General features: G+C 53.7%; 10 protein-coding genes across 10 annotated transcripts; 5 read left to right on the forward strand and 5 right to left on the reverse strand.

Annotated features, from left to right (window-relative positions):
- Window positions 1-499: 499 nt before the first annotated feature.
- Window positions 500-2,953, reverse strand: SODALDRAFT_321744 (hypothetical protein; the record flags this gene model as incomplete). Its single annotated transcript, XM_028609649.1, has 5 exons — window positions 500-1,199; window positions 1,275-1,956; window positions 2,027-2,378; window positions 2,436-2,644; window positions 2,707-2,953. The coding sequence occupies 5 exons, from the start codon at window positions 2,951-2,953 to the stop codon at window positions 500-502; spliced, it is 2,190 nt and encodes a 729-aa protein (XP_028468183.1).
- Window positions 2,954-3,645: 692 nt separating this feature from the next.
- SODALDRAFT_356358 (hypothetical protein) lies at window positions 3,646-4,956 on the reverse strand (the record flags this gene model as incomplete). The annotated part of the gene is made up of 6 exons (XM_028613899.1): window positions 3,646-3,778; window positions 3,834-4,282; window positions 4,334-4,384; window positions 4,498-4,569; window positions 4,655-4,727; window positions 4,826-4,956. The coding sequence occupies 6 exons, from the start codon at window positions 4,954-4,956 to the stop codon at window positions 3,646-3,648; spliced, it is 909 nt and encodes a 302-aa protein (XP_028468184.1).
- Window positions 4,957-5,016: 60 nt separating this feature from the next.
- On the reverse strand, window positions 5,017-5,828 carry SODALDRAFT_356359 (hypothetical protein; the record flags this gene model as incomplete). The annotated part of the gene is made up of 4 exons (XM_028613900.1): window positions 5,017-5,134; window positions 5,235-5,495; window positions 5,595-5,723; window positions 5,791-5,828. The coding sequence occupies 4 exons, from the start codon at window positions 5,826-5,828 to the stop codon at window positions 5,017-5,019; spliced, it is 546 nt and encodes a 181-aa protein (XP_028468185.1).
- Window positions 5,829-8,309: 2,481 nt separating this feature from the next.
- SODALDRAFT_330096 (CoA-transferase family III) lies at window positions 8,310-10,119 on the forward strand. Its single transcript, XM_028611120.1, has one exon. It carries the CDS (start codon window positions 8,580-8,582, stop codon window positions 9,825-9,827), a length of 1,248 nt encoding a protein of 415 aa, XP_028468186.1. The 5' UTR covers window positions 8,310-8,579; the 3' UTR covers window positions 9,828-10,119.
- Window positions 10,120-10,300: 181 nt separating this feature from the next.
- Window positions 10,301-11,670, reverse strand: SODALDRAFT_338200 (hypothetical protein; the record flags this gene model as incomplete). Its single annotated transcript, XM_028612754.1, has 2 exons — window positions 10,301-11,511; window positions 11,592-11,670. The coding sequence occupies 2 exons, from the start codon at window positions 11,668-11,670 to the stop codon at window positions 10,301-10,303; spliced, it is 1,290 nt and encodes a 429-aa protein (XP_028468187.1).
- A 438-nt stretch (window positions 11,671-12,108) lies between these two features.
- Window positions 12,109-13,455, forward strand: SODALDRAFT_95282 (hypothetical protein). Its single transcript, XM_028615813.1, has 3 exons — window positions 12,109-12,183; window positions 12,242-12,360; window positions 12,477-13,455. The coding sequence occupies exons 2-3, from the start codon at window positions 12,330-12,332 to the stop codon at window positions 13,277-13,279; spliced, it is 834 nt and encodes a 277-aa protein (XP_028468188.1). The 5' UTR covers window positions 12,109-12,183; window positions 12,242-12,329; the 3' UTR covers window positions 13,280-13,455.
- Window positions 13,456-16,770: 3,315 nt separating this feature from the next.
- On the forward strand, window positions 16,771-17,525 carry SODALDRAFT_95330 (hypothetical protein). The gene has a single exon (XM_028615814.1). It carries the CDS (start codon window positions 16,979-16,981, stop codon window positions 17,441-17,443), a length of 465 nt encoding a protein of 154 aa, XP_028468189.1. The 5' UTR covers window positions 16,771-16,978; the 3' UTR covers window positions 17,444-17,525.
- Window positions 17,526-22,143: 4,618 nt separating this feature from the next.
- Window positions 22,144-22,879, forward strand: SODALDRAFT_95382 (hypothetical protein). The gene has a single exon (XM_028615816.1). The coding sequence runs from the start codon at window positions 22,319-22,321 to the stop codon at window positions 22,763-22,765; it is 447 nt and encodes a 148-aa protein (XP_028468190.1). The 5' UTR covers window positions 22,144-22,318; the 3' UTR covers window positions 22,766-22,879.
- On the forward strand, window positions 22,833-25,777 carry SODALDRAFT_95377 (leucine rich repeat domain-containing protein). The gene is made up of 2 exons (XM_028615815.1): window positions 22,833-23,026; window positions 23,123-25,777. The coding sequence occupies exons 1-2, from the start codon at window positions 22,994-22,996 to the stop codon at window positions 25,634-25,636; spliced, it is 2,547 nt and encodes an 848-aa protein (XP_028468191.1). The 5' UTR covers window positions 22,833-22,993; the 3' UTR covers window positions 25,637-25,777.
- A 245-nt stretch (window positions 25,778-26,022) lies between these two features.
- Window positions 26,023-27,167, reverse strand: SODALDRAFT_330105 (hypothetical protein). Its single transcript, XM_028611121.1, has one exon. The coding sequence runs from the start codon at window positions 26,958-26,960 to the stop codon at window positions 26,499-26,501; it is 462 nt and encodes a 153-aa protein (XP_028468192.1). The 5' UTR covers window positions 26,961-27,167; the 3' UTR covers window positions 26,023-26,498.
- Between the last annotated feature and the right edge of the window lie 129 nt (window positions 27,168-27,296).

Genomic DNA, 27,296 nt, shown 5'->3' on the forward strand with positions numbered 1-27,296 from the left:
GCCCTCGCGTTTCCCTTGAGCTTCCTACAACGTCGTCTATCATACCTATATCCAACTTTCATCGTGTCTCTCTGCATTACCCTGGGTATCTAGAGGGTTTAATATGCTCCGTTGAAGTCTTGGGACGTCCAAGGAAGAATTCCAGATACGCCAGACGAGATGCAAGGCCTCGATCAACGCCTTCACAGTAATTGGGATTCCCCTACGAGAAGATAATGAACATTTTCGTGTTTTGGGGGAACAGGTTTGGAGAGCTCTGTAAAGCAAACCCTATCTCGCCCGTCCACCGAGTGCCATGGCATAGTACCCAAGCCTATAAATAATATATCGATGGGTATTTCGTGAATGCAACAATGGGTATTGAAACCTACACCATCGCCAAAGTTTCCAGTCTTCTTCCTCTTTCTTTTGTTTAGTAGGCATAAAGATTGGGCACGTCCGAGAGCCATGGGACCAGATACGCCCGCTGTTCGAAGTTCGCTTCGCACTCTCCCCCAGCTCAGATTCCAAGCTGAGATGGCGAGTAGAGAGTCGCGACTGGCGGCGTGGATGCGAAGTTGGTTGCTATACGGGGAGGTCCGGACACCGTATGTCCCGACAACCCCGGAGGAAGCGTGTCCCGACCGCAACCCGCGCCGGTGGGCGAAGGCTCAGTAAGCCCACTGCCCACCGGCATAGACGCGCCTGCAGTCCCCGGGTTCCAAAGACGCTCAAAGTCAAGCTCGCCCTCTGTTCCATCGGCGTCTCGAAAGCTCCCACTGCTTACGGGGGAGACTCCCATGAGGGAAGCTTGCCCACCACCAGGCATGACACTGCCGTTTTGGTTCTCCATATTCTTCAACAACTGCCCCAGCTGCGGAACTCCAGAGGGCGGTGGATGAGATGGCACTGTGACCAGGGAGTCTTTGCGAGAAACGCTCCTAGAAGAAAAGAGATTTAACACGGGGTCTCTGAGCTCCCGCTGTGTGCCCATGACAACGGGCAGAGCAGGCGGATCCATATGTTTCGCTCGCACGTCGGCGACAGCGGCTTGGAACGAGTGGAGGATATAGAGCAGGCGATTCGCTTGTGGATCTGTCTCAGCACAGTACCTCACGACTTCGATGGCGCTGCCCATGCAATCATTGTACAAAGGATTTTCATAGACGGACACGAATTCATTGCTGAGTGCAATGAGACAAGCGGCAAACAAGAAATACCTGAGTGTTATATTAGCCGGTGGAGGGAGAGTGGAGAACATGAGACGAGAGAGTTCGGGTCGAGCAGCCACTCACAGGACAAAAGGGTTGCGACGCGGCAGATATTTGCATTCGTAGGCCTGGGCGACGAGCCTTATGGTTTGACAAGACGCCACAAGACATGCCTCGCAGTATCTAGCCATGCGGTTGATCCAGCGCGGAACAGTGAGCGTATGACCACTTCTCTCATTGTGGACTTTGCTAAGTAGGCAGATGAAGAAGGGTCTCGTCATAAGAAGAATGGAGTGGCAGTGGAGGAGATTAACGTGTAGTGCGGAAATAGCCGCGGAGGTATCCGTGGATGTCGTCCGCACTGATGTGCCGTGCAGTTGAGGATTCAGCGATGCGCTCCACGCCTTGCATCGCTCTGCAATTTCCTGGGCGAGGCGTATAGAGATTTTACGCCGGGCGTAGATCTTCTTCAGGATTTGCCCCATGATCTGGCAACTCCGAACAGCTAAATCGAGGCCGCCCTCGGGGTTGGCCAGGGGAACAAGCTCCCCCTGCGCGTCCTTTCCGTACACCAGGAGTGCGTCCTCGGAGCATTCGTCCTCGTCGATGGCTACAGGGCGACCCAGAGAGGCGGCGAGAAATCTGTCGAGAACGAAGAGGCTGCGCCACAGGTTCCGCCTGAGTCTGACATCTTCGCTGGTGAAAATGAAGTCGTTCTCCTGAACTCTATGCAGCCCAAACGAATATGCGGACCGGACAGCCATGCCTGTTCCATTGTCAACAATGCAAAAAAGAAAACCCCCCAAATTAGCGATTCTGCGAGGGCCAGGACTCACCAAAGTAGGCGTAGGCTGCGTTTCGCTTTGAGACGGCCAGCATATAGACAGCCATAAGGGTAAGTGCTTGGATGGACCAAAAGTCGGCATCCTCAAATCCTGACATTGGGTCACCCAGGAGCTTGGCGTTCCTGAAAAATATCTCTGCTCGGTCGTATTGATCTGTTCGGAGCCTTTCATATATGGCGGCTTCTCTGGATCCTATTGGCGCCGTGCCCAGCACCATACCCAGAGCGAAAGTGAGGTAGAGTAGGCATAAGAATGATGATCGCGCATTGAGGGGGTCTGAATAGCAGGCGTGCATACTATCCTCAAAGGCTGATCTGTTGAAGACCTCGATCAAGCCACGGGTCTAACGAAGAGGCATCAGCAACGTAGTCAAATGGAAATATATCTGGATTACACGTACATTTTTGAAAAAGGACTCGACCAATATATCTGCTGCCTCTCGATCTGGAAGCATATGCGGTAGTTTGATGTGAGGGGGCACGCTCGTGGTAACCTCCATGATCTTGTGCCTGCTGGGGTCGAGAGTGAAGTCGTTGGGCCCGGTCCTCGTTTCGACGATTATTCGTATCAGTTGAAGATACGCGAGAGAGGCCGAATCGCCGACGTATACTTGAGATACAGGTCAATAACAGGCATCTGGAGCCCAGAAGCAGCAGGCCGAGAGCACCTACGTAGTCGACCAGTAGGGTCCTGTAACATTCTGGTGGACTGGAGCAATGATGTCTCATCGTCAGGCGCCGTAGCGCTGCTGCTGCCTCCCGAGAAGGAGTCAAGCTCTTTCTCCCGCGGAGTGAGACGTGTAGATGGCTCAATTTTAGCCACTGTGTCGAACCCGACCCGGGGCTTATCGAAGGTGCTTGCTGGCCCCAATCGTGAACTTCCGGCGATCTTTGTCAGGACGGGATTGACGTGGGGCATAGCGGAGTGTTCTAAACCTCCCGTCTCGATAAATGATGAGGCATCTTCCATGTGCCGTCGTTTGTTGGAGGGGGTGTCTGGTTGACCTGATGGACTTGCATGCAAACTGTCGCAGGCCGCCACATAGGAACAGGTCAAGCTTCTTCTCGTGCAAGTGTTACAGGGTTGAAGACCATTGCACTTCAAAAATTGGTAGAGTTAGCTCTATGATCAAGCATGACATGGCGGAAACCGGATGACATGGCATGAGGGCATGTGTACGCGGCGGTCCCCCAGACGACACGACTGTTTCGCGAAACCTCTCTCATTCTAAACCGAGCATGCTTCAAAAGACAACGAAGAGCGCTGCCTAACAACCGGATTTTGAAGGGAAAAAGGGGGGGTTGGCGGAGGGGAGAATGAATACAGGATGAGGTGGGCATGCGGTCAGTGAAACAATGGACAACAGACAGCTGGTTCAATATGTAAGAGGGTTAAGAGAAGGTAGGATGAAGCCGAGGCGTCTAGACAGGTATGTGGCAGAGCAGAGTTCAGGTGGGACAAGAAGCAAAGGAGGTGAGGTTGCGTATGATGTTTGTAGGGAACATTGTCGCGCATAGAGAGCAATATTTCCGACGGGATGAGAGCAACGAGAAACATCAACGCAGAATCAATAGAGGGGGCTCACCTTCTGCTTCCTACGTTTGCAGGTTTCACAGGCCCGGGCAGTTCTTATACGTTTGTCTGCCGGAACCTTTGGTCGAGTCATGATGGACGACGATCATGCTGTCAAGCGGCAAGAACCAAAACTTGATGAAGCAGAAAGAGGTCCAGCACAGACCCCCGCTGCGTGACTATTGAAGGTTAACCCCGTAGGACAAGATCCTTTGCAAGATGAGACGGGATGCGGGTGCGGATATGGCAGCGGAAGCGGGCGGGGGTGCGGGTGCGGGTGCGGGTGTGGACGGTGTTGGGGTTTTGGCTGTCGGCAACACCCTTCTGTCGGGAGGAGCTGACTATACGTACTCTGTAAGGGGCAGTGATGACTACGATTCGAAGCGGGTAATCAATCGCCTGGGGGGTGTGTTCGAGACGTTCGAGACAGTAGCAGAAAACGGACGAGAGGAGTGAGAAAGACAGGGCACTGGAGCTGATGGAAGGGCCGCGGCTCAGGGGCCATGGATCAGGGGGGGGAGGGGCCGGAAGATTGGCGAGGAACCTAGCCTGGCCAGGGTAGATGGGGAAGAAGAGGGATGATGACGGCGGCGACGTCGTCAACGATGGTTGAGATATCGAGTGGGTGTGTCGGGGTCGGTTCGTTGGCATTGAGGCAGAGGCGGAAAACCGAAGCTTGTGCAGAGTAGAAACGGTGTTAGTCAGACGCAACGATCAATGATCAACGAGTTCGGCGCAAGCAGGCAAGGACGCGAGTTCGGTGGCGCCAGGTATCCCCTGATAAATTTGGGGGTTTCTACCCGGCCTATGTATCGTATCTGCTTAGAAGTCTTAATATAGGTACTTCCTACAGGGTAGAGATGTTTTGAGACTCACGTTAAGGTGGTTACCGCGTCCGGGTGGAAGGTAATTAGGTCGACTTGGATTTTGATATTGAGCATGGCGAATCCCCGATTCCTGCCCTTGTTCAAAATTGGTCACAGTGCGGCGTAGCAGTTGTCGGCGAGCCCATTAACGCCCCCAATATCCCGAGATTGAGAAGAAGACCAGCTCCACATCGACTGGTCCAGCGCAAACCCCCTTCTTCCGAGTAGCGTATATCAGATAGAGAAAGAACCAGCTGTTCACTGCGAGGACCATAGGCCGGGGGGGAGAGAAAGAGACTGAAAATTCCGGGCATCGTGTTCTATTACGATTCAAGCCGGCGTTCCCTGCGACGAATGGGTAGTCCTCTCTGGTAATTGTGATGGTTGTGGGGGGCGTGAGGTGTGCGGCACCTTGTTATGGTGTGTTGTGGGCGGTGGGCGGTGGACGGTGGGTGGTGGGTGGTGGGTTTGGGTGATGGACATGTTGTGATTCAGTTGAGTGTGAATCCAAGAGACGAGAATGGCGTGAAGGACCGCGTCGATTCAGTCATCGAACGTATAAAGGGGGGTCGGACAACGACCAGCAGTGTTGCCGGGCCCCAGGACAGGCCGGGATGCGGGTTCCGGAATGGCAGCCCCCCCCTTCCAGGTCATCAGCCGACTGACAACAGCCGTGCATTCCTTCATCACCTCCTCACCTGCCTACTGACCCCTTACCCATGCGGGTAGATCGGGTAGATAGGTAGGTGTGTAAGCATTACGGCCATTGCCAGACCTTGACCGGGTGCATGGGAACCAGACACCGAGGTCGCCCATGATTCGTTGATGGACTGGTCGGCGTAGGATTCATCTGCAGGAGCTTGGATTTCCGTAGATTTATTGCTGGTTCTGTCGCGCATCTTACCCGAGCAGCCTGACGAAAGCGCCGGGGTAGGGCAAATTGGATCACGCGCATGAAGAGCCTCGAATCAAAATGGAGGGGGGCGCTGGGAGGTCGGCCACGAATCCAGCCAGCCCTCTCTCTGATTTGACGCGTGTTGGAAGTTGTGATACCCCAGGTACATTGTTAAATTAGACCGAACCAAGTTTGAAGAAGGAGGGGGAAGCGGAAAGGATCCAACAGCTGAAGGGTGTCGATTGAGGCGAAGAGGGGAGGAAAAGGAAGGAGAGAAGAAAAGGAAAAGGGCAAAAAGAAAGGGGGGGCGGGGGGGCCGAAGTAAGTATGGGCACCAGAATGTGACGACAACGGGCTGGTCAGCTTGTGCTTGTGTTTTTCTTAATACGGGAAATCAGTTGGAGTCTGGTACAGCAGCTCACCAATTCTCTACCGTATGACCTGACAAGAGGAACGACATTTGGGTTCAAGTTCGAGGTGTTCCTTCGTACATAGGTAGACTCGTACGAATAGGTAAGGTCGGGTAATAAGGTGGGCATTTATTACGACGAGCCATCATCTGATGTGATGGTTGGGGTACGGAGCAGAACTCCCCAGCAATATCGTGATGTCCCTTCCCATTTTATCCCATATGGTAGTTGTACCTGAGTGGGACTGGACTAAGGTAGCTACGACTTAATTTCGACGTTAGAACGTCATCCACTGACCCTGTGCCCAAGTCCCCTCGCATCTAAAGCTTCTGGGGAAAGTAGGGCCGACACCCAATGTCTCCCCAGTAAGGAAAGGACGGTTCACCACGTTGCTCTTCCCACATCATTCAGCCGTCAGCCCGATTTTTTTTTTTTTTGACGCCTACGCCGTAGGAAGGAACTCCTGGGTCATTCGAAAATGACAACTGCCATTGGATGAATCTATCTGGGTGCAGAAAAAAACCGTCTCCTACAAAGTGTTACTCCGTACAGACGGATATTCAGCAGCCTCGACCTACCGGGAGTATCTTAACCTTACGATAAATGTTGTTGCCCTTATGGAGCATCTTAGCATCTTCCCACAAGACACACAGCTTCCAGCTTTGATATCCTCAAATCCCCATCGTTTCCCTCCCACACTGCAACATAGAACGGCATGCATCTACGGAGTACGCCTGTACACAGAATCTTGTCGCCCATCCTCCAACGTACCTATGTCCGCCCAATGAAGGGGCTCTTCAGACCCGTCTCACGCAGTTAAGAATTCCGATGCGATGCCCCGTTTCTTACATCAGAAAGGAATACGAGTCGGATGAAGCACCAACCCAACGGACGGCTGAGGTTCTGTTGCGCAGCACCCCAAGGCTTGGTCTGCTTCACGTCCTGTCAGCTCGTCGCAGATCACGACGTCTCAATCTCGGCCCCACCCACTTGGCACCAGAACTCGAAGGCGATTGTCATTAGGGCTCAACATGAACCAAGAGTTGTTGATAACCGCCCGCGCATATACGCAGAAATAATTCGATCGTCGAAAGACTGGCGAACGGGCTGTCGATCTGATACAGGTCGCCGAGGAGTGCCAATCTACTCGATCAAAGAAGCTCATCTCCTTGTTTTTCCAACGAGCACCGCATATGTACTAGTTTAATTCCATCGCATGCAGCTGCGAGCTCCTTCTCCCATCCTGCCGGCCTCCTTTCCTTGCTTGGGCTGTCGCTCTCTCACTTCCTTCACCTCCTTCACGTTTCTCGCCTCCCTCACCTCCCTCACCTCCCTCACCTCCCTCACCTCCCTCACCTCCCTCACCTCCCTCGTACGCCACCCACCACACCGGCCAGGTTAGAGGGAGCTAGCCGGTTCTAGGCATCCTACCCGTCCAGCCACCGACGAGCTCCCGCTTCCTTAAATGACGCCCGCGCTCGCGGACCACGGGGGAAGGAACCGACTGCATGCTTTTCAGCTTTTTAATGCTTAGCTGAGTCTCGTTCCGGCATATGCAGTGGATTCCCACGCCGCCACGCCCTTGCGACCGGGAAGTGCGCATCACTGTTATACCTCTACTGACACCAACAAGCAAAGCAGGAGCAAAGTGTCGGGGTATCAGGGTAGGGGTTATTTGAACTGCAAATCGTCAAGCCCGGGCTGAGAAATTCCCATGTGCCCCCGATGTGGCTCCGGTGCCGTCGGTTGCTGCTCTATGCCACCGCTGGTTCCTTGTGTAGTCAACAGTCGGGCTTGGGCGCTTTCCGATCTACTCTCGCTCGTACGAAGGAGTACTCCATCGACGGGGCTCTATACACGATGAACCAAGCACGGAGCTTAGTTCCTGACCATGACTATCAAGGCCTTGGCCATGCGAACTGTCTCACATGTATCGCCGTGTTCACGTTCCCGTCGCATCTCACATTGCCTCTACCCCCTGCGTCTGTTCTTCGCCTTCGGTGACGTCTGTGATCACCGGTTGATGAGCGTCCAAGCATTTCTTAATTCATAAGCTCTAGGGGTTCGCGGTGCCCTATGCTGTGCAGGCAATCAAGACACTAGATACCGTCTACTCTTTTGTCTCCGACTCCGACGCTTTGCTGCGTCTCCAAATTTGTTCCAGTTCTTGTTCACAGATATGGGAGTTATCAAGGTCAGCTCTCATCAGAGGACATCGTCCGGCTATACTCCCAGTCAGGGCGCAGGGGATGCCGTAGCCAGACTTATTATCGCCTTCGGCAACGAACTTCCCCCTGAGTTCCTCGACAATGCTGCTCATATCAAATTCATTGCGCCATTGGGTGACGATACATACTTCCCTTCTCCCCACAAGGAGCAGGAGGCCGCGGCTTCTATCAGAGCACTGGAGGGCCTAGCTGTTTCCGCCTTGGCCAATCTCCGCCAACAGCGCCGAACCAGGAGAAATATCGAGGTTGACATGTGCAAAATCACATGTTTTCTCATGTCAGCGTATCTTTGCACCGTCAACGGAATGGACAAGGGGCATGCTAAGGTCAAGTGGAAAATCCCAGGTAAGACATGCCTGGTTTTTTCTTCTTCTTTTTCTTCTTTTTCTTTTTCTTCTTCTTCAAATAATCCAGTATGCTGCCGACTAGCATTTGTGATATCCTTCAGATACCGATCTCAACTGCGCTCAGTCGATACTCTACCGGCGGCTCTCGGCGAATCTTTATCAGACGAAGAACCCCACGGAATATTATCACATACATGGCTCTCTCGAGGCGAGCAGAACGCTCCGTATGATAGGGCTATCCCCTTTCAACCCCGATCTCCAGGATTACAAGGACTGCATTGAAACCATCGAAGCTGCCGTCCGTCGTTTTACCACCCGGGAACTCGAGGAGCTGAACTGCAGAGAAGACCAAGCGGGCTTTCCCGTGCTCAAACCAGAGCAGTTCCTGAAGACGTCGCATGGCAAGACTCTGAAGTCGTTGCCTCCGGTCACGATCCAACCGCTCGAGACGAAGACACCTCCCGCTCCGTTCGAATCCCAAGACCATGCTGGCACCTCGAGCCTGACGTACTCCCAGTGTCTTCAAGGCATACGCGTTCTTGAGCTCTGTCGAGTCATTGCCGGTCCAACCATCGGCCGCTCTCTCGCCGCCCACGGCGCTTCCGTCCTCAAGGTCACCTCCCACCGCCTCCCAGATGTACCGTTCTTCCAAGTCGACGTCAACACGGGGAAGCACGCAACGTCCCTCGACCTTCACTCCGCGGCCGATCGCGCCATCTTCGATTCTCTTCTCGCCGGTGCCGACGTCGTTTTCGATGGATATCGTCCCGGCGCTTTGAGCCGCCTCGGCTACGGGCCGGATTACCTCGCAGAACTGGCCGCTCTACGGGGTAAGGGCTTCGTCTACGTCGCCGAGGATTGCTTTGGCGGGACGGGGACGAGCGAAGCCAGTCGTGCCGAATGGGCCTCGCGACCCGGGTGGCAGCAGATCGCCGACTGCGCAACCGGGGTGGCATGGGAGCAAGGACGCTTCATGGGGCTCGATGAGCCCGTCGTACCTCCCTTCCCCATGTCCGATTACGGGACCGGCGCCCTCGGCTGTGTCGCCGCCATGATTGGACTTTTCCGTCGCGCCACCGAGGGCGGTTCGTGGGCGGGCCGGACCAGCCTGTGTCAGTACGACATGTTCCTCCTTTCGCTTGGATCGCACCCGCCTGAGGTTCAGGCCCGCCTGCGGAAGACTCACGATCCCGCCTTCTTTGATTTGAGGCATCACGACTCGGTGGACGAGGTTGGGAAACGAGCACTGCAAAGCATGAAGCGGCTCCACCCTGCGCTCTTTGAAGAGAGAATGATGCACAAAGCTTGGAGCGACGGTTTCCAGGCGGAGGTCATGTGGCCTAGGGAACCACTGAGAGTCAGCGGTATCGGGATAGGGCATCTCAGGGCGACAAGGCCCAATGGGTTTGATCCGCCCACATGGCTCGGGTGGGAAGAACAGGAGGACATGCTGGAAACGGATGAATGGTTCTGATACATGCGACTTGGAGAAATTCTGCTGTAGATTGGGCGGCCTAGATTGTATTTTCTGCTTGTTGTACCAGCAAGCGTTCTGTTATTAACTACTTGGTAATTACTTAGTCCCGGGGACAGGGTAAAGGGAAGAGAAAACAGGATCAAGAGGGGCAAAAGAAGAAGAAAAAAGAAACAGAATGTTCAAATGCAGAGCTGTTACATGGATTCTACGGTGGAGGTCGGTTAAAACGTTGATATTGGGGTTGTTCCCTCGGCCCCGAGCGAAGTAAAGAAGTATGAATCAAGGACAATCAAGACTCTAGTAAACCAACAGACGCTCACAAAACAGTGCCGGCCGTCGTGACTAAGAGTTGAAGCTAAGCTCTGGAGCCTTTAAACTATAAACATGGCTTTCCGAGTTCCATTCATGAATATAAATACACGCACGCACTCTACAAACTCCTCCCCCCCGGCTCGTCCTTTGCAATTGCATCACAAGACGAGCCTCGCCGGCTCCTGCTCCAAAATCACCTTGACCCTCTCCAGGAAGACCCTCGCCCGTTTCTCGTCGCCCTTGGGCACGGTCACGCTGACGACATTCGTGTCATTCTGAGACAAGCCGGTTACAGCGGAAGCAGGCTTCGTCTTCTTGGCAGTGCCGGCGAGTATGTCGATAAGGTCGGCAGATTTGCTGCGGGGCGCGGCGGCGGCGGCGGCGCGGATGGCAGACTGGGGCAGCGCATCGACCTGCGGGAGGTAGAAGCCGCGGGAGGTGCCGCGCGGCTGCAGCTTGTCGAGGCCGAGGACCTGGTTGAAGAGCTCGTCGGCGGTGGGCGGGCGGGCGGACGGGGGCAGGTCGTCGTTGGCGAACTCGGCGGCGCGGGCGACGAAGGTGGCCAGGGGCAGGTAGACGCCCAGGGTGTCCTGGATGCGGCGCTGGGTCTCGGCGACCTTGGCGAGGGAGAGGGGCACGACGACCTCGGAGTCTGGTTCCGGGGTGGGAGGTTGTTCCGCCGCGGCTGCCGGGGTGGGTGCGGCCTCCGCTTTCGTCTCCGCCTTGACCTTGGCGGCGGCGACCTTGATGTTGCTGAGGTCGAGGTGCGAGAGCTTGGTGAAACGCTCGGTGATCGTGGCCGGGGTGGCGGCGTTGATGGTGCCGAGGTAGGCGAGGACGTCGCCCTTGAGGAGGCGGCCCTGGGGTCCGGTTGGGGGGATGCGGGAGACGGTTTCGGGGTCGATGTTGTGGAGGTGGACCAGGTGCTGGACGGAGGGGAGAAGAGGGTATTTTTGCTCGTGTTTCTTTCCGTCGGAAGGGAGCGACGCCGGCTTTCCCTCGGGGCTGCTCTCGCTCTTGGTCTCCTCCTTGGAGGACGACTGAGGCTGCTGTTGTCCGGCGGGTTCCTCGGCCGGGATCTCGAGGGAAGACAGATCATCGCCCGGTTCAGCAATGACGGCAATTCGTGTGCCGACTTGAACAGCCTTGGAGTTATCTCCGGCGATAATCTTGGCGACCATCCCATCCTCTTGGGCCTCGACGTCCATGGTGGCTTTATCGGTCTCGATCTCGAGCAGCACGTCGCCAGCAGCGAACGACTCGCCCTCCTTAACCTTCCAGGTGGCAATATTTCCCTCCGTCATGGTCGGCGAAAGGGCCGGCATGGTAAAATTTTGCGTAACGAGGCATCGTGTGGATGTGGTGAAACCTGTAAAAAAGAAAAAAGACAGATGGTTAGCGAGGGATATAACGTACGCCCGTCTTTCGGACCGGGTTTTTCGAACTCACCTCGAATTGAGGCATCGGCGGGCCCTCTCCGGGCGATTAGCCTGGCCGAAAGACGGCATGCCGTCGCTAGGGAAGCCATCGTCGCCTTTGGCCGATGGGACAGGGGCAAGATTGGCTCGATTGAGCGGTGTTGAATGGAAAGAATTGGCTGGCTGGGGATTTTGCGCAATAAGATTGAAGCTCCGAAAATAAATATTATTAAGATAGAAGCTTGTTGAGGAACCGCCGATGTTTGGCGGCGCGCACGGACAAATTAGCTCAGCCGTTGGGCTGGAGTGGGACTGGAGGTACGTACCTCCATTTTCTATCGTGTACCTTGGGTACCGTATTAGGTAAGGTATCTAGGCAAGGCACAGAACCGAGTAAAGTAAACTTCGGTGTTCGGTATATTGTTTTGCCGCCTTCGTCAACAGGAACAAGAACCGGAGCAGGGTCGCCGACTGGGTACAGCTGGCTAGAATCTGGCCAAGCTCCGAGTAACTGTTCCCGGCGATGGGGAACTTTTTCTTCTGTTTGGTGATAGCTTCATCCGTCTCAAAATCGTCAAGCTCTACTCTGCTCCGACATTGACAAGCCGGATAGATGCTATTAGGTGCGGGTCCTCTCCGCCACCATTTTCTCTTTTTATGTTAATTTTGAATTGGCTTCAGGCAAGCCCTTAGCCCACAATGGCAATCCTGTCGGGTCGCACCGCGCTTCACCTACCCTTCCGGAACTCCCTCTGCAGGCCACGGTTTGATGCTCTGCCACCACTCCCTACAGTCCGAAGGTTTGGCTCGCCATCTTCTCTACGTTACTCCTCTAAACCAGCTCTCCAATCGTCGAAACAGGCCTCGTCCTCAACACCACGCCGCACCCCGACCGCAACCCCGACTCCGAAATCAGTAACACAACCATTGCCCCTCCACCCCTCGACCGCCAACAATCCTTTCCTCCTCCAGCTCGCGCGATCCAAAACTCCAACCGTCCTCTACGAAGCACCCCCGCACTTCTGGCTCAAATTCACTGCCTGGTCATCTGCTATAGCCTGCTATGCTGGCGCAGGCTTGAACTGCCTCTACTCCGTTTCCGGCGACTTCCCGGGCGCCCCGTGGTGGGTGAGCTCCGTATACACGGCCGTCTGCATAGCCATGGCAGGTGTGGGCTCGTTCTTCGTCTTCGGTTCCGCCAACATCATCAAGTCGATCCGCGCCGTCCCCACCGCCTCTCTCGGGTCCAAAGCCCTCGCGTCCGCCGCGGGGACGGTCGCCCATAACCCGCGCCTCACGCCGATCCACCTCGAAGTTGCCGTGAAACCCATCCTCCCCTTTTTCCGGAAACCATCTATCGTGACGGTTCCGCCGGCGGACGTCGTCCTTTCCGGGCGGCTCTTCAAGCCTCACCTGACCGAAGCGCAAGCCCGGGCCGCGCGTGCGAGGGAGAAGGCGGAGGCCAAGGCGAGGTGGGAACAGGAGAAGCAGAGGTTGCTGACGCTGCCTTTCCGCGATGCCGGACGCGGGGCGAAGGCTGTGTGGCGCGGTATCAGGAGGGGGATCGTGGGCGGCGGTTTCTTGAAGGTTATGGTGGGGAGCCGGAAATGCAAACTGGATGTTGAAGGCGGTTGGGCGCTGAATGACGGCGCAGCTCTGGAAAGCCTTGTGCGTGTCAATGGCGCCGGCACAGGCCCGAAGAACCAGAGGCGCTCGTGAAATTAACTGAGGGCTCCTACTTCTCAAGCTCGTGGTTGACTAGGAGGACCTATCTGTACATCTCGACCAATATGTATATCTGTGGTTCTGTATAATAGCATAGACGAACTGTATCTATATTATGATCCATGAGACCTCGAGTTTAGACCAGAAGCTGGTCTATCAAGAACAATATCTCTGTCGGCCTGGTGTCGTCGGCGGATCCATAGATTCTGTGAGCCCGCATGACGCTGCCTCCAAACGCGTAACAATGCGACAATTCGATCCCAACGCCTGCACCTCACGCACCTCCCGTCATCATACGAATGGTACGGCAACTAAAGATTCGGGACTAGAGGATTTCAAGAGGTAGAGAGGATGCTGCCTACCGAGTCTACCTGCTCAAACCGCAACTCGGGCCAGCTAACACATCGGTAATTAATTATGTGATGTCCAAGTCAAAAGCCGACCTCAGTCTGAACTATTCTCTTCCCCCCGTGTCCACAGAGTACTCAACCCAGCGTGGAACGGCAAACCGAGTTTCCAACTGCCGATACGGTGTCATGAGCCGGTTATACTAGTCCAAAGCACTCGAATGGCCTGTTTTGCGTCCACCACGACGTGTCTTGACGGGGCCGTCTACCACGTGCTTGTTGCATCTCTGCTACCAATGCATCAGGGAGGAAACCTCCGTAGTCGACTTGTACCAGGCGACGCGGAAAACCCATCATACGAAGATCCTGCCACGGCGCCAGGGGATCACCAGATTTATCTACTTCTCCATTTGTGAAAAGGAGGTCACCCGCTAGCACTGGCGACTCTGCTCATACAAGAATGCCGCATAGCGTTGTCGCCAGCCCTGGTCGGACTTGCATCCACTGAGGAAGTAGAAACTGTCCTGTATCAGATAGAAGGAAACGTGCGCGAAAAAAAGAAAGACAGAAAAAAAAACCCACCGGCGCCGATCCCGGGCCGGTCATATATATGCTAGTGGCTTTAGGGACAGTCTAGTTTCGCCAAGTTCACGGATAGCTGTTGGATAAACAGATCGAAAGAAGGTTGGAAAAGTTGGCATCTAATGGTTAAAATGTACAGTCCACTAATGAGTGAACTCGGAACTACTCCGTATCAGGGAAGAAAGAGGGGTTGGCGAAAACGAGGCTGTAACTAATTAACCGCCGAGTTGAAGATCACTGGCGGTCAGTCAGGTCAGCCTCATGTGAATTCGGGGACAAGGCTATCCCTGTCTGCCAACAACAGTCGAGAGGGTGGGATGATGAAGAAAGGACAAAACAACGAGAAATAAAAAAGAAAAGAAGAAAATATATCGCAGCATCCGAGTGTCACGGAGTTGAGCAAAGATTCTCTTACCACGAAACAACTCTATATCGGTCACTATAGGGGGTCATCCCCGTCATCCTGCCCCTCCCGCACACCGACTCCATCCTGATCTCCGGGGTCCCAGGTCGGAACCATGGAGTACAGTACGCTGTAGAGTCTCATTGATATACCCTGTTCCATCGAGTTCGCTGCCGCGCGACATGAAAACTGGCACGATCACACGGGACAGTCAACAATGGTGAAATGTGCAGGAGAAACAGAGACTGATCCTTCCGTGGACCATCATATACCAGTAATTGGTCCGTCTTGACATGTACCTCGTAGGAGTTTGGGCGCCTTGCACCATGCGGTAAGAAGGGGCGCATGATGCGGCACGACGCGACAAGGGAGAAAGTACCAGAACGAGACAAGCACAGTAACATTGTTAACCGGACGGGTGTGTTACACAGGAACACCTAGTATGTCTATAATAGGAAAAATATATCTTTTAGAATTTTGCGGTGTATAAGAACTGCTGAGGTTATGTATATATGTATATACAGATGTACATACAGATGTGTGTTCGCCAGACTAAGGTAGCCAAATGAGGTATTTCAGCTCACCTCGCAGGACATACGATGTGATGGTTACTCCGTACGAAGTAGCAGATCCCCCGTACTCCCCGTACGAGCTGACGTTTGGGGACCATTTCTGCTGGGCGAGTCTTGAGGGGTGTCACTGTCACGATGGTAGATGCTATGTCTTACCTACTGCGTAGAGCCAGAGCCCGAGAGACGAACGGACGTCAGTTGGCGAGGAGTGGAGTGGACACCGAAGCTCAACGAAGGTACGAGAAATCCCCACAAGCTTGATATGTCGGTGCTCGTAAGGAGGATCCCATGGGGATCGAAGACGCTCGTTCTCATCGATCAGTTGCAGTGAAAAAAGTGTCACAGGACCAATAATATAGTGGCGTTTTTGCGATGCTACGGGGCAGTACCGAGAAAGTGGGAAGCCGGGAGGTTAGGTAGAGAACCCCGGGGCGCTGGTGTGGGACGTCGTAACAAAATCTAAAGAACGTGGGGGTGAGCAGTATTAACCGGTCCGGATCACGGAATATAGTGGCGGCGGTGGTCATGTCGATGCAATGCGCAAAAATCTGAGACACAGAATAACTAGACTGATGTTAGACGGCGAAGGTGGCGGTCACGCAGAGAAGGCGGAGATGGTCCCTTCAGATGGAGTACGGATACACATGCGTTAAAAAGGTATCCATCTCGAAGAGAACCTGGAAGGATGAAGTCCTTCTGATTACACTTTTCTTGCCCGTTCTCATGTTTTGCTGATTATTTGCCATATGTAAGGACCTCAGGTATCGGTAAGGGTCGGAAAAGCGGGGACAGCGGGGACAGCGGGGACAGCGAGAAACCCACCCGGCCAACCAACGACCAACGACCGCCACCAATTTCACCCCGCCATACAAACACAATACAAAGTCAAGATAATTTCTTTGTATTTCTTGGTACAACGACTCCGTCCATACACTTCAACCCACCTTCCACCGGTGCCCCCACGAGATTTCACTGCAAGGGAGCCCTGGCCGCAGTAGTGTTGCAACGAGTCCCTCCTATCAAACCACGTTGGTATGATTGAAAATACCAAAGTCCTGCTAAGAAGACGGCACTTACGTAGGTCGGCGGTGGAAGGACGCAGGTTAAAATTGCGAGAACTCCCACGGGAAATACGGCAGTAGAGGATATGTCGGAAACGATAGAAGCTCGTAACTTGCGATTCGCATCACCAACGTCCTCCCGTCGATTTGAAAGTTGGGACGAGAACGATGATAGGCTGTCGATTCTCATTTCGCGACTTCATTGGCTCGGGTTAAAAATGTCGTCCGTTGGATGTTCGTCTAGGGTATTATGTGTCCATGGGAATCCCGGCGTCCCCATAGATGCCCTTCTCGCTAGCCTCTCCACAATATTCAAACATCCCTGGTCGTTGCCTTGCATGAAGCACCGAGCGCCGGGGGCGGCGCATTTCTTAAGACGAAGCGGTGAGCAAGCGAGTCAGCGATTGTCTCCCTCGTTTCCCTTCACTCTCTACCTATTCGTGCAACACAACGCGTATCGCCCTGGTAATAAATAAAAAAACATACTTCGTACCTACTCGACTCGAGCATTCATCGCCGTCTTCTCGATCCGTCTCCTCAGCGGGCTCGAAAAGACCATTCATAACTTGACTTGACTCGAGTCGGTTCGCACGTTTTCGCTCATTCCATATATGCCACTTTAAGAAGCAGATGCAGTTGCGTGGCGTCCCTCTGTTCACATCGGTTGAATCGAGAGCTTTCTGTACATAGACCTGAGCAGTATCCAACCCTCGGTATCCGCACCGTTCATGTACGGAGAAGGCTCGTCAGATAAGCATTCAGACATCGTGGTAATTTCCCAAGATGCGCGAATAGCGCCCCCCGGTCTGTGCTCGAAGCAAGTCAATTGGGGACACGGATCAGATCTTGGCTCTAGCGCAGGGTCCTCCAACCCCTCCAAGCCCCTCTACCCAGCTCTCCATCTTCTCGGCCGAACCTATGAGGCAGTGATGGTCTTTTCACCCCTTGTATCAACCCTTTTATCCATCTTTCGTGTCTCTTTTGTCCGCTCCGAGTCGATGGGAAGTGAATTCTGCCAAACAAAAAAAGAGTTACCTGACGCTCGTTTTAAGGGTTGCCTCGCATCCTCTAACGATCTTATCTTCCCCGGAGAGCGGGGAGGACCCCGAAAACATTCCTGGGAGAGAAACCAACGTACATACGACCCGCTCACCGGTCAGCTTCCAAATTCGCCTTCTCACCAGGAGGCATAGCCTCTGTAGATCGGCTATGGGTTGCGGGAGTTCGGCAAACCATACCTTTCAGACAGCGGCATGGGAAGACTATTATGCGCAGGGTTCAACGAATCGAGCACCTTTTGGATGCAAGCAATATCAGAATACCTCCAGGTCTGCGATGTATTGGCCGAAACGGCGGTTCAGACAGTTCTGGCGCCGTCTTTGTGCCGGATTTCCTCGCTTGATGTCTTGGCCAGCTGGGCGGTCTCGTGGAACAGCACGAGGAATGTGCATCTTGAATTGAGCATCATTCCAACCCCAGAATTGGGTTCGGGTGATGACAAACCGACAACGGAGAATGGGGGAAAGCTCGGAGCGTCACGGAGTCGGGATACGGAATAAACGGAGAACATACGGACATTCGCATTCACGTATGATTGGTTGCATGCTCCAGGACTTGGCGACGATCCTGGTTGCGGACTGTACGAAGTAGCGCGCTCAATGGCTGGCTGGAGTCGTCGCCGCCAGTTCGGTTGTGGCTTCTCAGCTCTTTCGGGTGCATGCTTGTCTCACTGGGTTATCGTTCTGAGGCCATCTCGTAGCGAATAACGGGAGAGCAGCGTCCGGGCTTGCCACCAACCACCAGTAAATACAAAAGCACCCTACCTAAAATATCAGCTCGTGTACAGCGCAGTTGTGTTCTCAAGAGGTTAAAAATCGGCAAACCCACGTCGCTGAATCTACACTAGTCGTCTTAGCATGATATACTCCGTACCGGGTCGCTCCATCACGACATGTTGCGACGTTTCCTCGTTCTTTTTATTCTTCCTTCCTGGCACCAAGAGAATAATGGCATCTCGCTGTGCCGCTTACCCAACATTGTTACCTTGGAAGTCTTGGCCGGGTGTACTGGGTACTTTAGTGCTTTCGCGGACTCCTCACCCAAGAGACATAGGTATACCACGCGTGACCATAACTGGCTTGGACTTGAGACGGCACTTGACACACGCCCTCACACTCTCCCACACACAACACTTTACATACGTCTCACACCTCGCACACTTCTCACATGCGCATGCCAGATCTAGTCAGACATAAGGCCATATGACGGCTGATTCGGCGACCGCCGGAGAAGACACGGCAGTATAGCGGCTGAAAGTAGATAACGCGTCCAGTTCTATTACCTGTCGTCAGCTTAGCGACACCACAAGAACACCATCACGCCGCGCACATTCCATCCCTTTCGGTAAACGCCAGAAGTGGTGAGGAACGCATGGTGCCTCTCTCAGGAGACGAGAGAGAATACGAAGAAGGAACAGGAGAATATTTCTCCCACGATGCGATTCGGTAGGAGCTTTGTTTCACGCCCCCTTCGACCCATTGCGATCTGGCCAAGCCCATAAACCGTGTTCTGTTCTCGGAGCATCGTAGCGAAATCGGACGTCGGCCACCTCATTCCAAACATGGTTCGTGAGATAATAGGCTGGTCATCATGTCGTGTATCGTTGTACATGTCGACAATCAGGGGCGCCATAATCAAGCTTGAAAGCCCATTGTAAGGTATCTAGCATCAAGAGAGATGGGGTGAGACAAATCAAAGTGTCCGAAAGCGATACTAACACGGTGATGACAGTGCCCGGCAAACTTCGTCACTAAGGCAGCGACATCTCATAGCCGATATATGTAGAATGTCTGCTATCAGCGCTCGACGCTGATCTTGACGGAAGACCAGATATCTAGCGTAGTTTGTCGTACTTTTGCAGCAACAGACGACGAGGGAAGTGGGCCAGTACCTGCCTGTACTGATACCAGCGTACGGGAGCAAGATGTCATCCAAGGACAGACGCAGCTGCAGCGACAAGGGTCGGTAATTGGGTATATCCTAAGTGGGAGGGCAGCCCAGCCGCTGCAGAGTGGACCATGACATAATAATGTTGCTTGAAGGGTCCATCAAGGGAGAGACAGTTCTCGCGAAACAAATTAATCAGTCAGAGGCGACGTGGTGACAGCATCCCCAGTTGAAACAAAACGTCGGGAGAAGGAAGCGCAAAAGAAAAGCTGCGGTTGATATTCGGGTATTTCGAGTCTGATAGGCGGACCGTCAGGGGATCAACGGCGCGAACCAGCGGGACGAGTCCTTTGACAGGTGATTGACAAAGAACGAACTTCGCGACTCTGCGACAGGGAAACCCGTGGTGGCGCTAGCAAGCTCCCGCTCTGTTCGTGCCCGACAAGATGGATAAGACTGGTTGTCCGTCGGTGTTTGAGGATCAAGACGATCCCTAGGTCCGTCGATACGCGATCTTATCTAGTGGCCAACGCCAAGAAGCTGGCAAGTGTGTTAGAATGTCGAGGGCATATGGATACCTAGACGTCTGGAGATAGGGCGCAGCGTGTGTGTTATTTACTACACTATAGTGAGAATGCTGCAAATGTCAGCTTGATGTAATAATGGCAGAAGTACAACGGCATTTGTCTGAAGACAGCGGCGGGCGCTGCATTGGAATGGGGGTTTCCCCGGGATCGTCAGATGGAAGCCCCGAAAAAAGGGGGCCCGGTCGGCCGACATGGCATCTCGGATATCAACTGGCGCCGACGATGGAGACGGGCGTGGTAATGATTACGATGGCGAGTTTCACTACCAATTCGGAAGGCGCCTTTTCGCCCCCCCCCCCCACCCGCTCACCAGAAAAAGAAGATGAGCCTCAACCCGACTGCAGGGTCGTCGTTCTAACACCGTAAATATCGAAACCGCTGGCGATCCGTGAAGCTGGTCTGCATAAAAAGCGGACTATGGCCACAGATCTTCGAGGAAAAAAGTGGACAGTTATCCTTGGATCGAATTTGAGGGTTTCCTGGCCTCTTTGTAACGCCTCTTTTCCTTGCTTTTCGTCTTTTTTTCTTTTCTTTGCTTGGGTGACGATGCTACGAAGGGTACGTCCGTACATGTATAGCAACTGGCCATCGCAAGTGTACCGGCTCGGTGCTCATACTCGCAAGTCAGGCGTGCCGACATGCTCCGCGTTCTCTGCCTCGTGATTATTTATCGAGGTGGAAACCCCGCGAAACCCTCTTCGTAACCAAGGTATTCCTCTCATGAGAAGTGCCCTCTGTTCAGGCTTCAGAGGGAGAATTTCGGCGTCGACGTGCCACCTGCTTCGTTATCATTCATCATCATGGGCCGACACCTCGTGGACTTGGAATGTATCGTGACTGGGTGCCGGTGGTAACGTGCTGGGGCGATCTCACTGTTGCAATCTTGGTGCCAAGATACTAAATCCACCTAAAAGCTAGGAATTCCTCCCCCCCTGGTCGTCTGCAGGCCACCCGAGAGGGTGACAAATGTGCTTGGCCGCGTTTGTTCCCTGTTAATGTCAACCCCGGGACGAATTTCATCTGACCCATCAGTGGTGATAAGCCGTCGAAGAAACGAGATGTGACCAAACGGAACTAGGAAGGGCTGGGCGAGGATTTCAAGTAAAATTGCAACTTTCGAGACAAGAGCAGCAACAGGCATGAGAGCAATAGTAGTGGCGGCCTGAGCAGCCTGAATGGGACGTTGTAAGATATCGCGATGATGGAAGGTGATAGGTAGGTAGGAAGATTACGGATGGCATGAGCAGAACCAAAGGGAATCACGAAGGCTCCCCCGATGCACTTTTTTACTTCCCCCTCCTACGGACAGGGACATCAAGCAATCCAATGCATGAAAGTCCAGTACGGAAGTATTGTAATGGGAATGAATGCGCCGGGGAAGTTCCCAGAAACAGCGCAACGCAGCGCCCTGCGTGATGCAGCGATAAAGTAGGCTGCAAGTGCTAATGCAAGCCTGGTTCCAAGCCGCATTATTGGTGTTTCTCTTTCGCCTCCAGGCCGCCCAGGGCGCTCTGGCAGCGGCAAAACAGCCCAACATCTGCGAAAGAACAAGAGGAAAGAAAGTACCTGTACCTACAAAAAGTGAGGGGGGGAACACCCTAACCGTCATCCTGTCGCCCGAAGTACCATAAGTACTCGGTACATAACGCCAAGCCCCAGTCGCCCACACAACCAACGAATGACCCGTAAGCCAAGGACACCATGGACCAGAATGTGGGGGTGTCTTGTGGTCCCTGGGTGGGTACCTCGTAGGCTTTGCAGGACACCCATGTCGAAGGCTAAGCCTATGCTAATCCACTCACAGTCGCCGGTGCTGCCTGTACGAACTCTTTGGCTGCTCCTACCTTGAACATGCCCAAGACCCCTTGGTCGAAACAAACCGGGTTCCCCCTTTCAAACCGTATTCTGGGAGCCTCCTGCCCATCATTATTATTAAACGAGGTCTCGTCCCGTCCATCGTGAAAGAGGACCCTGCTTTTTTCTTATTTTGTTGTTTTTTTCCCGCATCCCGTCGCTCTTGTCGTTGACACAGAGTAAACAAATCGGAGGAGGGTGTTGGGAATAGGGTCATTCCTTTTCCTTTCCATTTCTTTTTCTTCTTCTTCCGAAGTTCGGGTCTGTCGTGTCCTCGAGGCCGCTTTTGCCTCCTCGCATCTCGTCGTCGTCTTGCTTCACCCTCCTGCATCGCCTACCTCGATCCGCGACATCGTTGCCTGCAATCCAGTTGGCGTGAATATCCCCTTGGGTTTTCGCGTCACCATACCGAATCGACGGCACGCCTTTTCCTCCCAGGTAAGTCTTGCCTATGTGTTTACGATCGGGTTTCCTGGCCCCTTGCAATCGGCTGCCTGTTGCTTGTCGTCTCTACCACATGGCCTGCGTTGCGTTTCTCAAAATGGATCCTGTCTTCCTTTGGGATACGAGTCTGGTAGCATATTGCTCTAACTCGATTGCCTCACCTCCTCGCCCTGCCTGAATCTGGTTCACCCCGTGACTCTTCGCTCGCATTTGCTTTGCTGTTTCTTCTCCGCTGCCATGTATTTCGAGCCAATTACGCACCGACCTCGTCACTTGCGCACAGCTTTTCTGCCTTCCTTTAGTGGTATTTGGTGGTGGAGCACTCGGTGGACCGACTCCTGTGTACGGCCTCTCGTTTTTTTCGCCCCCTCTGCCTCACCAGCCAGCCAGCAGCCTATCTTCCTAGCTGCTGCTTTGCCTCGTCCCCGCGATCTTTTCCATGCCGTGAAACGGGGAGAACGCTGTGTACTACCTGGCTCATATTCGACCTTGGTTCTTTACCGGCTTTCTTGTTGGGTCGCATCCCATTTGGGGCGTTTTCTTGCGTCTGGTGCTCATCTTTCCACACCGGCACGGCCTAGGTGCTGTGAAACGGGGTTTCCTTTCAGTCGAGCATATACATTTAATGCTTGGACAACCACAAGTCGTCTTAGCCTGTCTTGTAATGGGAGCTCCATGTACTAATCTTTGATCAAGCAGACTCTGCGGTACCTCGTGAGCGAAGCGATTCCCGGCGGGCAACTTCCAGCAAGCCATTTCGCCAACAGCCTGTTCGAGGCTTCCTAAGGTATTCGAGATCATTACAGACGGGACCAGCGACCTGCGTCCGCTCGACTCCTTTATCTCGATACCGAGATCCTCCCCCGATTTCTCTCGTCTGCTTGCCGCCCCAATGCACGCTTATTTCTAAAAATGGACTCGGAAGACGGGGAGTTGTTCGTTAAGGTGCGCCTCCTTTGATATTGCTGTTATTTTTCTATCGCCCAGGAGCACATCAGTCATAATGAAATCTATCCGGCCGAAACTGACACTGTGGTGTAGCAACTAGCCAGCTTCGTGCGTACGCACGAAAAGGCTCTTGCCAACGCTTTGCAATTCCGACGACAGTCCATTTCCCGCCATGGCCCATCCCAGAGCGCCGGCGCAGTCGTTGTTCCGCAGTATCCGACTCTCCCGGAACGCCCTTCGACGTCTGCCTCCACCTCGAGCGGTCTCATTGCAGCTCTATCCTTCGGATCCCTCAGCTTCACTTCCCAAAGTCTGAGGTCCACGACACTCTCGCTAACTCCCCATCACCTATTTTATCTCCTCTCTCGATTTGAGGAACTTGCTATTCCCGTGGGCCCCATGAAAATCCGCCTCGAAAATCTGCACGATACCTCGACCTCGGCGAATTATGTTTCCTTCCTCGGCAATACCCAGCGATCGAAGAGCCGCGGCTCCGATGTCGTCTCTATACATTCAGTTTCCAGCGTTAGGAGTGTCATGTCTGGCATGTCTGCTTTCTGGGCCGGTCTGGGCATTGGCGCCAGTATATCGGCTGCTCGCACCGAGAGACAAAAGGCTCAGGTCTTGGCAGACCTGAAATATCTCTACTCTGCCTTCACCAAAATTCCTTGTCTGAAGCTGTCTCCAGACTGGCGTGCACGTCTGATCCGCGGTTACGAAGAATTTCCCTTCGACTCTGCCGTCCCCTTGTACATCTTCAAAAATGTCCAGGCTCTCGAGGTTAACAGCATTGACTTCCGGCAATTCTTTGGCTGGGATCGACTCGCGGAACAACTTCGGTCGTTGACGTTGAAGCGAGCGGGTGTTGATGACCCTGCCGATATTCTCATAGACATTGTACTGGACGACATGGACAAAAGGCGGAAGCGAACGTCCAAGTCTCAGTCCTCCCCGACAACCCCCCGACCGACCAATGCGAGCCCGCGAAGAGACTCGATGGTGGTACCGCACACGGATGCCCAGAGAGCTACATCTTGTCCCGGTTCCCCGAATGCCCAAGGTGCCGACGACATACCTGTCGGCTCGGCTACCCCAAGCGACCATGCGCCGGACTTCCCGTCAGTCATGGGCCGCCGCGCATCAATGGTCCGGGCTGACCCGGACGAGCTCAGGTCGCCCATTCGGTCGTCACGGCCAAGAAGCAATTCGCCCACCCGGCCACTTGCTTCACGGAGCACGTCGACGAATGTGCGAGGAGGCCACAAATTCCAGCGATCAGGCTCGGGTAGCTCGCACTCGAGTCTGTCGGACTCGTTGTACCATAGCCGGCCTCTGAGTTCCTCGAATCTCCTTACCATGCGTACTCTGCCCGCGTCTAAGTGGCGGTTCTTGAAGCATCTGAGCTTGGCGGACAACTCCATGACATCTATCCCGGCGTCGAGCTTAGCCCCGTTGGCTGAAACCCTGCAGTCCCTCGATCTATCGACCAACTTGTTCGATCAGATCCCTGACAGCCTCGCTACACTTACTGCACTACGCTCCCTCAATCTCTCCAACTGCATGATCGAGTCTCTGAATTCTCTGACCCGAAACCCTCTTCCCGCCATCACTGCAATTAATCTCCGTGGAAATCGTCTGCAGTCCATTGCTGGCATCGAGAAGTTGTTTCCTCTTGAGAGACTGGATCTACGCGATAACCGGATCACGGATCCCATGGAACTTGCTCGGTTGACCGGTATCCCAGAGCTCCGAGAAATCTGGGTTGAAGGGAACCCGTTTTGTCGCACACATCGTGATTACCGGACCACTATCTTCAACCTCTTCCGCAAAACCCCCGGATATACAGTAGACATCATCATCGACAAGACCGGCCCTAGCCACGCGGAGCGAAGATATTTGGTAGAAAGGGTGCCCATACCTGCCGCGGTACCAGTCGTCAAGCCTGCCTCCGACACTGTTCCCGCCGTGGATGTCAGCAAGCCCGCCATCATCTATGATGCTCCCAGGGAATCCTCTGTACTGCGAAAGGAACGCCCGAGTCCGAGAGCTGTTACCAGCGAAGTGCATACTAGCTCTACCCGTCGTCGCAAGCCGCAGAAGAGGCGGATTGTAGATCTTGCCACACCGGAAGCCATCCCCCCTGCCTCCACAGGGGCGCCTGCAGCGGTTACTCCGCCCAAGCCGAAGAATTCCTCAGCTGCCGTCATTAATGGTTTTACGACCCCATCGAAAGACTCAAGCGGTTATCAATTCAGCCAACCGCCCAAGGACCAGCTCCTCCCCCCTGCTGTTCTTTCCGAAACTCGCAGGACAACTTCACAGCCCGAAGTACCACGGATTGATACTAGCATTATCCCCACGATCCCTCCCATGTACGCCTCTGGGACTTCCATGGACTGGAAAGATTCTCAGGATTGGGACATCAGCGGTGAGATGTATCGCCGCAAAATCGAGGCGCTCCGTGATCAGGTCGGTAACGGCTACCTTAGTGTTCTCAGCGAGGAAAGCTGGGAGACCTCCCGTCTGCCCAACTACACCGCCCCTACCATGAACGCACCACCTCCACCTATCCACAGCGGTCGCACCCTTGGCAACTCTTGCACTTGATACCCATCCTCATGATTTTTTTCATGATACCCCACTCAGCATTACTTGAACTTTTGCAGCATGGTTGCATTTCTTTTCCTCTTCTTTCGCCTGAGGCGATGTCACTCGTGCCAACCGCCTCTCTTCAAATTACCCTTTTGTTTTACTAAGACGGACACTTTGTTTTCTCAATTTCGGAGCATAGCGAATACGGCGTTGGTGGGATCTTTCGAAGTGGATTTGACTACGGTCTTGGGCTTTGTACTTGTTTGTTATCCTGGTTCTTCCATTCGAGACTCGACGTCACGCGAGCCGTGACCCTCTGGGAACCAGGCGGGATGGGATTGCATTCGGGGGGGGGGGGTCTCTTGCCCTTATTCGCTTCTCTTCTATTTTTTTTCGGGGGTAGTTTTTTTTTTTCATTGGTTTTCTGTTTTTCTTCTCTTGCACCATTGTAGTGTGGTACTGGGACCGGCGTTTTCGGAATGGATGGAAGGGTGGCCTTTGTCGATGTCGTTCTAGCATTGGGGTAAGGAAAAGGTCTTGCATTGAATGCTTTGTTGGCATTATATATGGCGGAGAAGTGGGCTCGTCGATGGAATCACATTGGCGGCCGCCGTTATAATATTGAAACCATGCCGTTTCCCATGTGTTGCGATCCTTTGCTACTGAATGAACTTCTTTAGTGTGACCAATAATCTACTCCTGTATGGCCTTGCTCATCTTCTGCGTGGATTCGTTACCGATTGAACATTTGACATAAAGGTGGTACAGTAGCTGTGGCGAATTTTCAATGCAACTAGAAACGGGATGAGGCCTGCTTCAATACCAGATGGACATGCCATACAAGTGGGAGGAGGGCGAGGGGGGCGAGGGGGGGGCCCTATTCCACGTCATAACCGGCGCTTGCCAGAGCAAATTGGCCTTGAGCAGACGTAACATCCCAAAATCCCACCTTCGCGGAACAAGAGGTTGTCGGCGTTTGTTGCACCAGGGCTGAGACGAGCAAAAGATATAAAGGACTGGGCCACCCCATTGGTTTCGTCTTGCTGGTTTGGCCTGGTGGTTCAGCAATGACACGGGATTGGGATGGCCGCTGGATAGATGGTTGGTTGGACAAGCAGCACACTTGACGAAAATTGTCGCTCCGGAACTGAGTGTTCATATCAGAAGCATTGATGTGGAACCATGACAAGCGAGACCTGGATATGGCCCATACCGAACGAATTGGGACATCGCCGGCAATGAAAGAAAGGCAAAAGGAAAGGGAAGGGAAGCTGACGGCCTGTCGAAGTGTTTTCCGGACACTAATGGCAATCCACGGCGGGGTGTTGCAAGGGGACATGTCGCTGGGCAGGAGAGGGACAGAGAGGAAAAGGAAGGTATGAAAAAATGAAAATATCCGCAACCAGGAATAGTTATCGACTCGATGAACATTTGCAACCGTGATTGGGGGAACGGATAGTGGACAAGCTGGAGACTTAGCCTGCACAGGCTCAGTCGGACTGTTCCGTTGAGAGCCGAAAACATGTTGGGGTCTGTGAAGTCCGGGGATTTAAACGTGGAAGGGTGGCTGGAGAAGACCCCGCGAACGGGGTGAATTTGGAAATAAAGTTGCAGAAGGAGATCGAATGCGCTCACGGTGTGATTGGTCCCTAATAACTGCCTAGCTCGGGGGGGG

Source organism: Sodiomyces alkalinus (genome assembly GCF_003711515.1).
Source record: "Sodiomyces alkalinus F11 unplaced genomic scaffold SODALscaffold_2, whole genome shotgun sequence".
Taxonomy (NCBI): domain Eukaryota; kingdom Fungi; phylum Ascomycota; class Sordariomycetes; order Glomerellales; family Plectosphaerellaceae; genus Sodiomyces; species Sodiomyces alkalinus.

Excerpts from the sequence above, each read along its gene's own strand:
- SODALDRAFT_95330 (XM_028615814.1), top strand. The coding sequence starts at position 16,979 with ATGTACGGAGAAGGCTCGTCAGATAAGCATTCAGACATCGTGGTAATT.
- SODALDRAFT_95377 (XM_028615815.1), top strand. The coding sequence starts at position 22,994 with ATGGACTCGGAAGACGGGGAGTTGTTCGTTAAG. Across the intron at positions 23,027-23,122 it reads ACGGGGAGTTGTTCGTTAAG|CAACTAGCCAGCTTCGTGCG; the intron begins GTGCGCCTCCTT and ends ACTGTGGTGTAG.
- SODALDRAFT_95382 (XM_028615816.1), top strand. The coding sequence starts at position 22,319 with ATGTATTTCGAGCCAATTACGCACCGACCTCGTCACTTGCGCACAGCT.
- SODALDRAFT_330096 (XM_028611120.1), top strand. The coding sequence starts at position 8,580 with ATGATAGGGCTATCCCCTTTCAACCCCGATCTCCAGGATTACAAGGAC.
- SODALDRAFT_330105 (XM_028611121.1), bottom strand. The coding sequence starts at position 26,960 with ATGTCCCCTTGCAACACCCCGCCGTGGATTGCCATTAGTGTCCGGAAA.
- SODALDRAFT_95282 (XM_028615813.1), top strand. The coding sequence starts at position 12,330 with ATGCTCTGCCACCACTCCCTACAGTCCGAAG. Across the intron at positions 12,361-12,476 it reads CCACTCCCTACAGTCCGAAG|TAACACAACCATTGCCCCTC; the intron begins GTTTGGCTCGCC and ends CTCCGAAATCAG.